We start from the raw sequence: 15585 nt of genomic DNA on the forward strand, positions 1-15585 counted from the left end.
AACGAATAAAACCACTATTTATTATTTTACTAAGTTGAAATAATCTATTAAACTATTAACTGTATACAAATCAACTTACAACTTCCAATAGATCATTAAATATTTGAAGTGAACTTATTTCGACTAAATTTAGCCAAGTGATGTCTAAAACCCATCTAAATGGTTTTGGTCTCACGGCATTCAAATCTAGGGATGCACCGCCTTTTATAAATGACATAAATTCCTCATGTGATATTATGCCTTTGTGATAATCTATTTTAATTCCTAACAATAGTGTAAAAAGTTGCTTGTGACGTTCATAAAGTGAACGATTTTCAAAAAGCCAAACTTCAAATGTTAAATACCTCAATATAATTTGGATACGTTCTTCAGTTATAGCACTTTTAGCCGACTTCGTAATCGAGTTATTGAAAATTACTAAAAATTGCTTCAAAGAGTTTTGATACATTATATTAACATTACTCATCTCAACAATCAAGAAATACAAAATGGATCCACGTGCTGCAATTGCTCTAAATTCCTCACGAGCTTTCATAATTTTTTTTTCTGTAACAGCAGAAACGATTAGTTTTTGGCTTACTTCTTCAGCCGTGGATTTTGTTGTTTGTAAAACTTTTATTAATGCTTCATCATCTACTAACGACCCCTGTGATGAACTTAAGCGATACAGTAAATTTTCTTCCAACTCCTTAATATTTCTTTGATTTTGCATTACAGTTTCAAACAATGCAACTCTTTCAGCTTCTAAATCAGCTTTTTCCATCAATATAACACGCCCCAAAAGTTGATCTTCTAGCCCACGCATTGTAACTGTAAAATCAATTACAGAAGTTTTCGCACTTATTTCAGGACTAAATGCGGGATTCGGTAATTTAGTGGTTATGTATAACATAAAACCCGGCATTACATCACATTCTTTATCACCAACTAAAACTTTCTCAATGCTTCCAGATTTAATGAAATTCTTTTCCAAAACATTATCCAGAACTGGATCTAATTCGATATCAACATCTTCAATAAGTAATGGGCGACCTAAAGATAAACAATCTTCAAGATGTGTTCTAAAATATTTGTGGTTCAAAGAAGTGATTTGCAGTTCATTGTCATCTTCTTTACACTTAATCCATATTTTTCCCTGACTTTGCGGATCAATAAGTAACGGATAACTGCTTGATTTAGTAACAATCAAAGCATTTTGGACAGATAACTCATCATTAGGTAATCCTTGTAGAGTCCACTCTGACACTGTTGCCGAATCAGTCAAAAAACTAATAATGTTCAAATTAATTGTATAGGGAATTCTGCGAGTTTTTAAAAGGGCCATCCAAATTTTTAATAAATTTTCTCGAAACTCTTGATTGTATGGACCGCAATACGAGAGAAAACCAGTTGCCAATAAAATATCTCCTACAAGCTTTCCCAACTGAATTTTAAATTCTTTACTCTGATTTGTCCAACGCGTTCTCTCATCTGCTAATCCATTAATTAAAGCCGTAGCTGCGGTCATTTTTCTTAAACAAACATTAGCAGCATCAGTTAATCGTTGTTTTTCTCCAACAGCTTTATCATATTGATTTTTAACTGCTTGCAAAGCTTCTTCTCTTTCACGTAGTTGCTCTTCAGCACCAGCCAAATCTTCCATAGCTACCTATAAAACATCGTGTATAAATAAAAGAATACTCTAATAAATAGAGTATATAACTAATACTTACTTTAAGCCTTGCTTCTTGTAAAGCCAAATTTGCTTTTAGTGGCAGTACTTCTTTGTTAACACCATGGAAAAATGCCATAGCTTTGGTCCAAGATAATAACCCAGCAACATCACCGCAAACTCTCCTTGCTGTTTCCATATTGTAATCCTCCATTCTAAAATATGGTTGAAGTAAATCAATCAGCTCATCATTGATAGTATCTTTAGGATAATTTTGAAGTTGTAATAAAAAAGTTGTACTCGCCATCATCTGAAAAGTGATCTCTATAAAATAAAATGCTAATAAAAAATAAATATGAAATATGCAATAAAATGTTTATAAAATATAAATGAAAGAATTTTAAAACCTTTAAAGACTCTTGCCAACTAGGTTTAGGACATGGAGCCCCACCATCTGGTATGCATGGATGTAGTTTTCTTTTGAATAATATCAATACGCAATCCATTATCCTCATAATTAAATGGGGTGGCCGACCTAATTTACGCACTGTAGCTATGTGAGCTGGTTTGATTGTATTTAAAGCAGCCTCCGCCTCTGTTATTTTAAAAAGTAATAGTTTTCCATGTATGAAAATGCCATCGTTTTCTACACAAACTCAATTAAATTTTTACCTTCTAAAGCTGGTTTAGCTGCTTCCAATTTTTCCTCCGCTAAAGCTTTTTCTTCTGCGATACATGCTACTAAAGCCTCCGCTTTTTCCTTAACAATTTGCACTTGGTTTTTAACGATTTCAGCTTGCATTGCCCTTTCAGTAACTTCAACTAATACTGCTTCAGCTTTTTTTGATGCTTCTGCGAGATCTTGCTCCATTACAACTAAATCTTTTTTAAGGATTTCCACTGAAACTGACGCTTCTCTCAATTTTTCTAAGCCAGTATCCATTTTTTCAATGCCATCGCCTAGTTCTTTTTGTTTTAACAAATAAACGTTTTTGTAAGCAGATAAGAAGTTCAGGTAAGATTTCGGTGTAACATGTGTTGCTCTTCTGAATCTTTGAAAGTAATCATTTGAAGTTTCCGCCACTATATCTTGTATTGTTCCTAAAGCTTCCACCAATTCTGTTTTTACTTCAGAAGAACACTCTATTTCAAAATCATCTAAGAAATGTTCAGCAACTAGTATAAGAGCTTCCTTCGGCCATGGTTCGAACCAATCAATAGTACAACCAGAAACCAACGCAGGAAACCGTTGAACACGTGTTCTGAAAGTTTCCCCAACGGGGGAGAAACAAAATACAACATGTAAATTGTGACACACCCTTTGCAAGAAATATTCCATAACACTTTCAGGAGTTGCTGTTTTCTTTTGATTTTCACGTTTCATTACTGGCATTAATTCCTGAACGATTTCTTGCTGTTCATCTTTGTTAAACAAATTAGAAATGACTCCCGAAGACAAAATATTATTCAAATATTCAAGAAAACCCTCCTCTTTTATATCGAGGTCAGAAAATAAAAATGTCGTCCCCTTTCCTTGCACACCACAAGTTCGATACAGTAGCTTTAAATCTTCAAGGAAATTCGCAACATTATAAGATCGTGTCAAACTTATTTGAAAAGTTTTATAGCCAGCAATAAACGAAGCTAATTTTGTTAGTGATTGTTTACCTGAACCACCAACACCAACCAACATACAATTACCTCTAGGATGACGAATGATCCGAGATATTTTTACCAAATGTAACATTGCATCTGGAAAAAATACTAAATCCATTCCGGAACCTCGAACCATTTCGTTAAATTGCGCCAAAAACATTATTAAACGCTCTCTTAAAATATCATGGGAAAGCACTGGTTCATATACTTTAGGTAACTCCATATCTGCATCTTCGCCTTCTTCGCCTGTTGGTTCAGGAGCATCTCGCATGAAATCAACAAATACAGGATTTGCTGCAACCGTTTCTCTATAACTTTCACCTAGTTCGTCGCCTACTAACACTACCAATTCTGTACGGAACCATTCTTTATCTTGAAATATTGTGAATCTATCAGCAAAAACTCGGGTGCATTCATGTTTCCAGAGCTGCATTAAAACACCTTCTGATGTTATTACAGTCGACAAAGTTCCAATCATTCCTTGCCATATCCTAGACAAGTCTCTTAAATTAAAAACATAATGAAATTTCGCTGGTGTTGGTAATAATTTATTTCTTGTTCTTAACCATAGATATCTAGTTAGTGGAATTAATCTCTTAACAAGATTTCGTACTTCATTTGTAAAACCGCGTTTTGCATTATAATGACCTTCTCCTAAGGCTCGAAAAATTTTATCAATTGATTCATCGTCAGGGATGTTACAGTTAAAAATACTATATTGCCGTTTTAATCTCGACGGAATATCATTTCGGCCACCACCAGGTAAACCCATAGCAGCAACAAATTGAACATCCATTATGCTTGTAAAATCTCCAGGCTTTTCCAAACTGTAAAATCCTTTCATATCCATTGTTTGGCGAACTATTTCGTTAGTTATTTGATCACCCCAACAATTTATTTCAGGTAAATTTATATCGTCTATAAACACAACAAGCTTACGTCCACCTGGTGGGCCAAATGTCGCTCCAACACGTTTTTCAACATAACTTTCAATAGTTTTTTGAAACTGATAAGGACTTGTAGCTGAAGAAAAATTAAATGAACGATTCATATGGGTCTCAACATTCATTTTACGCATAAAATTTTTAATCATAACAGTCTTTCCAGTACCCTGTTCTCCAATCAACATGACAGCTTTCTCTTTATTTGCAATAGTTGAAATAAGAAAATCAATACGGACGTTGTCTATAATAGGTACCAAAATATTTAAATAATCCGGAGTTGCCAATTCCGGATACAAATATGGTGTAACAAGAGTTTTCCAAGTTTGCCAACTACCCGTTGTTGTAACAAAATAATCAAAAATGGAGTTTGCTGGATCATCCTCTTTTCTTGGAAAGTCTAGCTCCGGGAAACTTTCTTTAACAAAAGAGTCGAGTTTTTGTTGATCTTCAATACTAAGAAAGGCTCCTAAGCCCCACGTAAGGGCAAATATATAAAGTCGATGAAGATGTTCCGGTGTACAAAGATCTTCTTTTTCTTCAGGTTTTGCTTCTTCTAAATTATCCTCTAAAATTGAAATATAAAGCTATTATTTAAAGAGAAAAATTGTTACCTTAATCTATTAAAGTACCTTCCATTGAATCTTGACTTGACATACTAACGGCAGCTTCATCTTCTTTTTTCGTTGGTATCAATCCTTCAATAAGTAAGAGCATTTGTTTTACAATATTAAATTGCAAAACATCCATACGTAACCGCAGGTTTTGTGTTCCCCAATTATAAACTATAATAAATGATTTTTTAAATAGTTCACTAAAAACTGCTTTTTCTCCAGGGGATCTTCCTTTTAACCAAGCATGTAATACTAAAAGAATACTTTATATAAAAATATGCTATGTGAATTGAATTTGTAAATATTTTACTTGGTTCCCAATCTAAGCCCGACGAGCTCATATAAACCATTCCATTACGTGAGACAGTAGCTGGTGATGCGTTGTCAATATTATGGGGTTCAAAAATAATTTTACAAGTTTCCGCCATTGATAATCGATCACCATTAGCTAATGTCAAAGTTTTATTATCGTCTAACACTGAGTTTAAATTTTCAATCCATATAGAGTCTACGGGGCCATCCAGGACCAACCAAACATGATCTCCTTTCTTTATTTTAAGGGTTTTTCTCCATAAAGCTGAAAAAATACCGTCCGTCCAATCATTTGTTGCTACATCTAAGCGCCCAAACATTTGAGCTGAAGTTATTGCTTTTGGATTCATCCGCATTTCCCTACATTAAAAAAAAAAATATTAAGTAGAAGTAATACAAAAATATCATTAACTTTCACTTACCGGTGAGCATCACCAAGCTGAGTTAAAGATTTCATCAAAATTTGGATACAAGTTGTTTTACCGGCACCACTGGGTCCTGGTTACCGTAAAATATATATTCATTTATTCAATTAAGTGGACTGAATATTTATTTAAATTAATGTAAATTTATTCAGATTGTTACTAATTTATACCCAATCATATAATCATATAATGCAGATAATGTGGATTTCCGAAATTTTACCCTAATTACAATCCTACAAACTAATGTTTTTCTTTTTTTTAAATACTTGGCAAATTTTATAATTCTAAATTTTCAATACCTTTCTTTTTTTAAAACATTTATTCACATCATAGACAGAACTATAAAATCTTACATTTTTGAAAATTAAATAAAATTTCTTACACATACATTCATTTCATATATGCATGTTCATACATGTATACGTGATGTTTATTGTTCTAAATTTTGCTATAATAGCAATTTTATTCAAATTTTCGCCAACTGTAGGTTTTTTGATATTTTATAAAATTTTTTTGAATTTCATCAAAGACAACCTTTAAAATTTGATTAATTTAAAAATACAAAATTTCTTTTTTTGCAAAAACTTTTAATCTTCTTAATATAATTGCGTGCTGAATTTAAAAAAGAAAGATAATTTCTTAACGAATTTATAAAAAAAATTTTCGTGAATGTACAAGAAAATTAATAAAGGTTCGTTAAGCAATAGCTAACTCTATCGTTTGTACTCATCCTTGATATATTTTTTTTGCTAACAATTCTGAATACAAATTTATTATCTGTACTCACCTAAAGTCATGATACCATGACGAACGGTTTGAGTCTCATAAAGTTGAATTAATCTGAAAAAACAACTTCTATTAATTATCTAATAATACAAAATATCTTTTAAATTTACTTAAGTACCCACGGTGGATGGAATACTAATTGATTTTCTTCACATTGTTGGGCTATAGCTCCCTCCAATTCAGGATAATTTGTTTTCTCCAATTGCTTTGTATTAAGAAAGAAGAGAAAAATAAATTATCTCTAATTTTATATTTATCATTTAGAATTTTAGATATATAAAATAAAACAGTAATATTTTTATAGCACATTACGTAAGTATAGTGTGTACACATGAATTTTTATTTTATGAGCTTACATATTATGTTTATAACGAGGTTATAATGTGTACATTTTAAATTTTTTACCTGATTGGGAAACAAATCTGTTACTAAAGACATAAATAACGGTTCATCTTCATCAATTAATTTTGATAAATTCATATCTCTTAAAACTCTCATAACAATTGTACTTTCAGTATCTTTAGAATTTTTACGTTTTGCAGCACCCAATGTCCTTAAAACTGATAAAATATTTCTTAAACCAAAATCATAATGTACTTGTTTTGTTAATTGTTCTTCACATAATTTATATAATGTATAAAATTTTCTCGCCAATGTTATATTTTCAAGAAATCCACATGATGCTAATTTAACACGAATAATAATTTGACGATCTGGTACCATCATTGCAACAGTACGAAACTGAATTTTTAAATTTTCTGGTAATTCTTGACGACCCGCATATCCTGGATTCTAAAGAAAGAAAGAATTATCATCAATAAAGTATGAGTAAAATTATATTGGTAAAATTTTATAGCTATATGTGTATACAGTAAATATTTGTATATAAAAATCATAAGTACAATAATAACATTTTTCGAGTAGTTCACAACATCTTTGTCGACGAATCCCGAAATAGTCCAAACTGGTAAATATTTAATGAAGGAATATGCCCTCAAATGTGGAGTCTAAATTGATTTATAAAAATCATTTTTGTTTTGAAAACGTACCTTGCGTGTATTATAAGTTATTGCAAATTTTAAGATTCCAAAGTCCTAAATGAATTAAACAATAAAATTTAGTTAGCTAAAACACTAGAAAACTTGACAACACCTACTAATATCAAAACTGTCACAAATGTGATAATATTATTAATTGTTTAATTCGTTGTGGTTAGAGAGTGATAGAAAACATCGAAATAATTTTACGAGATCTTTTGAATGAAATTTTATGGATCGATTCTCACTTAATTTTAACTTTTATTTTGAAAAAAAATTCTTGGTTTCTGAACCATACTTCTATTTCTGAATACTTTGGAGTATGGAAACTGTAGTACATTTAAAAATTCAAAAATGTAAATTCTGATTTTTACATAGGTCCTTTAGCAAATTGGGCAGATTTCTCTTTACAAGATAATTTTAGATAAGGCACAGTTGTACTCATAATAAAAATGTGAAAACTTATATAAAACAAAAAAGTATATAAGAAAATAAGAAAATTTGCAATTTAAATTTCGTCATAATATGAAACCAAAACATTTTCTAATAAATTATTAGAAACTTCAATTCCAAAAAAAAGTAAGAGACGAAGGGAAATTTTTATTTTCGAAATTCTAATATAAAATATTTATATATGTATCTTTTTCTTAGAATAAGAAAACACTCTTTGAACTTTTATTAGTAATACATAATTTATGTGAAATAACAAAAACAATTTTCTTTGACTATTTTGTGTTTCATCTACGGTTATTGAATTGATAGCACACGTACAGTTGTAATAAGGATTAAAGGACTTCCCTTATATCTATGTATACATATCTATTGTATATTGAAATCTTAAATGTTTAACTATCAAGTAGGAAAACAATAAAATACTTTAAGAAAAAGAAACCATGTAATTCGTCTATTTAAGCAAATCAATAATAATTTGAAATAAAATGAAAAAACTTTTTTTCAAATTGATCATTAAAGATTAAAGACATTCTTCATTTAAATAAAATGCTGTAAGTGGCATAATATTGCTTCATTTACACTTTGCGTATTGCTTTACAAAAGCAAAGTTAGTATAAAAAATTTCGCAGATATAATTATAAGTTCTCAATAAAATGTAAGAAAGAGATTTCTGAAGTTTTGGAATTTTCAATTTGAAATTTGAAAAAATTTTATTTTTAGAAACAAAAAAATTTTATCAATACTATTTACAAGTGTATATACATAAAGCAATTAGTACAAAACTAAAATATGGAGACAATTGAATCAAACGTTTATGTTTGCCATTGTTAAGTTGAATTTCTCTATCTGCATACAAATAAAGAAGATTCTGCTTTCATCATACCCAGAATTTTATCATTCTTTTAGTAATGATAACAAACATTTTTGAGTAATTGATGGCCACTAATTACTTTTTAAATAATTCTTTGAAACTACGAACTAAAATTAGTGTACTTTGAAACTACGATTTATATTTAGTTTATTTTTTTAAATTTTTTATGGTGTACCCTTTTAACCATTATGTACAAAACTCAGGTAGTTGAAAATATGTTAGTAAAAATAAGTGAAGAAGCAAAGATGCTGTACAAACTCAAAGTGCAATGTAGTACGTAACAACAAATGAGCTTCTGTATTCGGACAGAAATTACTCGGATGTATGTATATATGTATATCGTTGTTCTCGTTAAAGTAGTGACTTCAATTTTATAAGTACCAAAATTTCATTTGAGTTAAGATAAAAAAGTTATTTAATTTGGAACAGCAGAGAGAACACGAAACTTGTTGCAAAACTTGTTTGTTAGAAAAGTGAACTAAGATTTATCAATACTGAGAGCACACTTGTAAAGAGGTCCAACTTTTAAATTAAATACATATATCTCTATGTATTTTTGTTAGAAATTGTTGGAAAATTGAAAAAATATTACAATACTATTTACGCACCAAATATAAGTCTAGACAGTCCAAAAATATTGTAAATTTTAGATCAGTAAACTAGATAAATAAAAGCAACGCATAGTCTTTTCTTCTACTTTTTTGCTCATCACAGAGCATTTAGAAATCCTTGTTTCCTTAAAATTTTTCGTACCTTATCGCCTCAATTAAAAAAAAAATTTTGTCAATTGTGTAAAAATTTAAACCACAATCAATAATGTAAGAAGCAAAACAAAAACCAAAATGTTCTCTTTGACCCTTTTGTCCTTTCCTATCATCCTTGATTTACATCTTAATCACATGTAAATACTTACACTTTTACTAAATTTTGTTAGGACTTAAACACTTTTTCAAAGTTTTCTTTTCTTTGTTTTTTTTTTGTTTGATTTAAATTGAGCACATTAAGGTAAAGAAAAAGTCTCTCCTTTTCACCAACAAAAGATTTAATTTACTTAGTATTATTCTGGTTTGTTGCTTTTTATTTTTTGTAATTCCAACCAAAAGGGTAAACTAATCAATAAAATAATCAAAATAATCACAAAGTAAAAGTAAAATTGGGAAGAATTGAGGTAAAAAAACCACAATCGGATTTTAATGGGTGCTAAAATTACAATTGTATCAATATTCGAATGAAATTTTTAAACGTTTAACAATTCGATTTTAAATTCATAATTCGCGCCTCCTTTAATTTAAAAAGCATCTTTAGAAAAACCTGTTATAATTAAACTCTCAATTTACTCTAAAATCAAACCTGCTTGGGAAATTTTTCGCTTGAGGTATTCACATTTTTTTGGTTAATTGGCTAAGCTCGGTTTAAATTGGACCCCCGATAAGTACAGAGAAAATGCGTTGATGGAATTGAATTTGTGAAATTTTAATTCTCCTCCAATTCAATAATACACGACATAAATCACTATGAAACATGGAATAAAAGATCGAATGAATTTTAAAAAATACTTGAATATGTTAAAATTAACTTCTTAAAAAATAATCGGTAACTACTTTAAAAAAGATAAAATCTGTGTAAATCGAATAAAAATCTTTTTTCTAATGAACCCTTTTGGGATTTAGAAAATTTCAGTAGAGAAAAAAATAAAAAGGGAAAAAATATTCTTTGAATTGAATACTAAATTTTTTACCTATTCATTCAACTATAAAACTGTGGAAAAATAAAAAAATGTGGTAACTTTTTTTATAAGATTATTCTTACATGAAAGGTAAGAATTTTCTTTAAAGAATTTTTAAAATCGCATCCTTTTTGCGGGGAATCCAAATTGAGTTGATCAAGTTAACGTTTTAAAAATTCAATAATAAAATATATTTCTTATTAATAAATAAATAGTTGCAGTCATTTATTTCAACAGTTTGTATAGGTACAACACTTCTTTTACACGTTCAAGAATGTCGTAAAAGCTCAGAAGATTAAAATATTTTAAATAAACAAGTGAAGTTATTTTATGACGTTAATAGTTTCGAAGGTGAATAAGCAATTAGTTTCGTACAAAATTGACAATAACAATAACCTTTTGGTTCTGACATAAAGTTATTGTTTTCTTTATAGAAGAAATTTATTATTTTCGTTATAGCAAATAGATGAAATGGGCTAGTTCTCAAACAGAAAAAAGCAAAAATTTAAATAAATAATAAATGGATTTTTCCTAAAACCCTAAAATAAACAACTTCGAAATCTTTAATCAACTTTAAATCAATGTTTTTTTTCTAGGATCAATTTTTTTAAAGACCTTATCCCTTTAAAATGTAGATAAATGTATTTAGAAATATTATATTCATCCCTTTCTCACTCATATGGAGATTTGGTTTTTACTTTTTTTCTTTTAAATTTTTGACTGTGAATGTGAAAATGAAATGTCGTTTTGAATTTTCAAGATGCACCACTTTTCATCTTTTACCATTTGTGAAGTAGCTTAATAACGATTACCGTCTAAAGTACTAGCAAGTACCTCAATCTCATCTTTCATATCTACATGAAAGTACAAAAAAAAATCTAATTTATTGTACTGAAAAAGCCCAAGAAAGTAAAACCACTTCGTAATTGTCTTGTTTTAAGTTAAAAAAGACTAATGAGCTTTAATGTACACGTTTTTCAGATTAAATATAATGTACAAAAAAATGATAGAAATAACTTTTTTCTTAGAAATGTGTAAAGATGTAACATCATTGGTATTCAATCACAAAAGAAACTTCAAAATAAAACTTCATCAAAATTAAACTATTCAAAATTAAGATATCTGGTTAGAAATATGAGAAAAGGGACAATATTTCATTTACGATTCTCTAACTTGAAGAAAATCTAGCATTTCTGTCGAAAATACAAAATACGAAGTTTGATGTGATCACAGTATTTCTCTTATATTGTGAAATCTAGTAGGTAGTTATATAGAAATTTACTGACTAATATTAAAATTTGCTAATTCAAATTGCTTAATATTATGAAATGCGACTGGTATGGGATCTAGAATTTAATATAAACCAATAAATTACAAAAACACTAGTATCTTAAAAACAAATGTTTTTAGTACTTTTCCAAAAAAAAATTAAAAAAAGTGCTTATTAGTTTCACTCTGTCCGTCCGCTCGTCCGTCCGCCATTTGTGGGCATGTAAACTCTTCTATAAAACTTCTACTCCCTTGAAGGTAGAAAGCTGAAATTTTATATTCACATAGACCTTTACTTGAAACTTATTTTCGTAGAAGAAAATTTTTACCTATCTGCCCCCCTCTAAAAGTTATAACCCCATAAACCCTAAAAATTCGTTTTTTTGACTATTTATTGTAAGGGAACCACAAACATTTTTAAAAATCTGTAAGAGCAGAAAAGTAGTGGTGAGCTTTTTCTAACGCAGCATACCACACTTGAAATTTAAAAAAACAAAATGATCGTAAAAATTTATTCCGAACTTATGACCTCTTGAAATTTAAAAAATTTGAATTTTTGGCGCCTTATATTTCCGAAACCGCAATCTTTTCCAAATTTAAGTAAACCCAAAAAGTTAACGGTAAATTCTATGGCATTAAAAAGTATAATAATTTTTCTTTACGCAATTAACCATTGAAATCGAGTTAACAAATCTTTGAATTTATTTTTGCTTTATTTCAAAAACCGCATAAATCGTTCATTCTAAATATATGCAATCCTAGAAATACATTATACATAGGTATACATTATTAGGTATACATATAGACCTTTGGTTTCCATTAGGAAACATTATAGACCATTGGTTTGACCAAACTTTATTAGTTTCTGTAAGAAATTTCCTAGCTCTCATACATTTTAGAAATATTCTAAATCTTATTTAATATTTAAGTGTCACATTTCACTAGTCTACATACGTTTGCGGAAAGGTTTATCATTTCTTCCTTTCGCTATCATTTGCTAGACTGAAATTCTAGCACGACCTCTACGTTAAATAGAATGATAGCGTAAACATATTTTACAAAAAAGAAACATGGAGAAATAGATCATGAATAAAACATGCGGTAAACTTATTGTAAAGGTCATAAAGTCAAACGATTTTATAAAATTATAAACTAAATAGTGAACAACATCTCTCAGTTTCTTTTGTTGCAAATAATTCAAAATTCAAGTATAATTTACATTACCCCCTATGTTATCTATAGGCTTTTCAAATTTTGAAAACATTCCTAATTAAAACCAAAGTATTATATACAAAAACATTTATGTTCAATAATAAAAGGATATTATAATTAATAAATAAAGAGTGCAAAACCAATTGTATTTTTAAACAAAATGTAAAGGGATAAAATTAATTGAATGAGTTTTCATTAAAATATTTTCGTAGTACAATTCAACAGGGAATAAATTCTATTTTTGGAAATTTAACCTTCAAAGTCATTCATAATACTCTTCCCAACATTTAAACAACTCATTTATCGAAAAATAAAACACAATCATATCTTACAAAAATTATAATTAACTCTATTCTCTTAGCGTTCTTGTTAAGATATAAAAACCTTAATTAACAACCATAGTATAATACCCGCACATTATTAGTTATAACTAAAAAATAAAAGTTTTGGAAATTTTACTTCAAAAGAAAATATGTTCTTGTTCTACTTTTCAGAACTTTGAAGAGAAAATCTTATCAATTTTACTTGCATCACAATGTTTTAAAAATAAAGTTTTCATTTCTAAAAATAATTTGTTTCTTAAAGTTAATTAAATTGATTAGATTTTTGTAAAAAAATTTCAATATTTTAAAATGTACTTTAACAAAGCCAGTTTACATTTACAGGAAGTTTGAACTAATTACTAATGTGCATAAGTAAAAATAGAATTATTAACTATGTATTTTAAAAATTTAATTGATTTTTGGAAAATTTATTTTTTCGGAGTCAAATAAAGATTTCAATATATTCAATTGAAAGGGTAACAAAAAAATTATTAAACCACTTTTAATTCTAAATTGATTACAATTTGAAATTGTTTGGTATAAGACATATTTTTGTGTCAAGAACATAACTATTTTCTGAGACATGATTATATTGTTACTGAAATTGTCTAAGAACTACAATTTCAAATAAATGTTTAAGAATGTTGGCCCCATCAATAAAATAAATATTTCAAAATTTTGTTTTGTTTTTAAATAATCTTTGGGACGGACTGACGGGATGTTAAACAAACAGACATAGCCAAATCGATTCATAGTTCTTACGATTCATAAAAATCTTACGAGTCCAATTTTATAGTGTAGTTAAATTAAGCTTTGATTTTTCTTCAAAAATCTCTAAGAAATTATAAAACAAATAATTGTTGTCCAATCATATTAGGATAGGACACTTACTTGAAAACTCATTAAGGAATTTAAACCATTATCAATATTTTCCAATATCCTTTTTTTGATTTCCGCGGAAGAAGAGGAATAAAAAATAAATTCAGAAGCTAAACTTATTAAAAACGAAAACACAATAACTTTGGTACATTGTACACGTCTGCTTTCTTTCATTAAAAGTTCGCTATAAACGAAAATTTTTACTATTTTCCAATAAATTTTCATTGGTATAGAACTAACAACGTTACATAGTTGATTATTCTATTTATTAAACTATTTCCTTATCTTAAAGGAATATTAAGGATATATTATTTACAAAAGCATAACATTAATTAACTCACCATTGTAATAAAAATACCAAACTCAGGATTCATGTCGATTGTATCGCCGTCCGTAAAAATTAATTGTTTCTTTTTTTCTTTTTTCGCCGTTAATACAACAGCAACCTGTTGAGCAGCAACTGATAATACAGGTAATTCAATTCGATTGAACTCATCAAAACATCCCCATGAACCGGATTGTGATAATCCTTTGTAAATGCGACCTAATCCTCTTTTTATTTAAAGAGAAAAATAAAAAAGATTATGTTTTTTATTTAAGGATGAAACCATAGATAAAACTAACAAAAGGTTGTATAAAAAACCAATATAAATATTAAGAAACTTAAAATAATAAAAGAGACGATATTATAAATTTACCTTACCGTTTCTAACGCTAAGAAATAATTGTCTGAGATATAGACGAAATGCCGAAACCCTATTCAAATGTAATCGAGGCTGTGGTCTTGGTACCTTCCCTACAACTTCAAAAATTATTTGGATATATTATTAGTGCGGTTATGTGTTATAAAAATTATTAAAACTTCTTGACTCCTTGTGGAAACTACTATACAAATTCAATATATATTTGGCCATGTCTTAAAAATTACTCAAGGTAGAGTACTGAAATTTTGTATAGAAAAATATGGTAATATGGCCACTATTTTAGATAAAATCTGTTTTGATGCCATGAGCGCTTATGAAAGTTGTTATTTGGTATTACCTCAGAATATATCCCCGGCATAATGAAGAAATATCGTGCAAACAAGTATGTTACTGGGACTGTTATATGTGATAAAAGTCGTTGAACTTCATTGATTCCTTTTGTTAGCTGCCATACAACTTCTATAGTTGTTTGGTCATATCTTAGATATTATAGTACTGAAATTTTGCATAAATGGATTTGGTAATACTGCAACTTTTATCTCTGTACGAACATTTGTTCGAAGTGTATTATAAATTCGCCAATAGGATAACATATACGTACGGGTATCACAGAGTTAATATGATTAACTATACGTTTTCTCCTTTTTGTTTATGTATTGTTATATTGTTTAGTGTTCTTGGCAGGAGGCAGGGTGGCTGTGATAATTGCTATTAACTACGCAATAA

The 15585-nt window shown here is 28.7% G+C and overlaps 1 protein-coding gene across 1 annotated transcript in view; it reads right to left on the minus strand.

Moving 5' to 3' along the window:
- Positions 1-15585, minus strand: part of LOC129609562 (dynein axonemal heavy chain 5) — a 64279-nt gene that overhangs the window by 25021 nt on the left and 23673 nt on the right. The window contains exons 22-32 of the mRNA XM_055521542.1: positions 14497-14707; positions 6791-7177; positions 6496-6590; positions 6387-6439; positions 5597-5672; positions 5173-5534; positions 4881-5114; positions 2324-4816; positions 2059-2246; positions 1713-1961; positions 80-1648 (exon numbers count right to left, since the gene is read on the minus strand). Coding sequence (XP_055377517.1) covers positions 80-1648; positions 1713-1961; positions 2059-2246; positions 2324-4816; positions 4881-5114; positions 5173-5534; positions 5597-5672; positions 6387-6439; positions 6496-6590; positions 6791-7177; positions 14497-14707 — 5917 coding nt within the window. The remainder of the gene's footprint in view (positions 1-79; positions 1649-1712; positions 1962-2058; positions 2247-2323; positions 4817-4880; positions 5115-5172; positions 5535-5596; positions 5673-6386; positions 6440-6495; positions 6591-6790; positions 7178-14496; positions 14708-15585) is intronic.

This window comes from Condylostylus longicornis, unplaced genomic scaffold (genome assembly GCF_029603195.1).
Source record: "Condylostylus longicornis isolate FDR11 unplaced genomic scaffold, ASM2960319v2 ptg000040l, whole genome shotgun sequence".
Lineage (NCBI taxonomy): Eukaryota > Metazoa > Arthropoda > Insecta > Diptera > Dolichopodidae > Condylostylus > Condylostylus longicornis.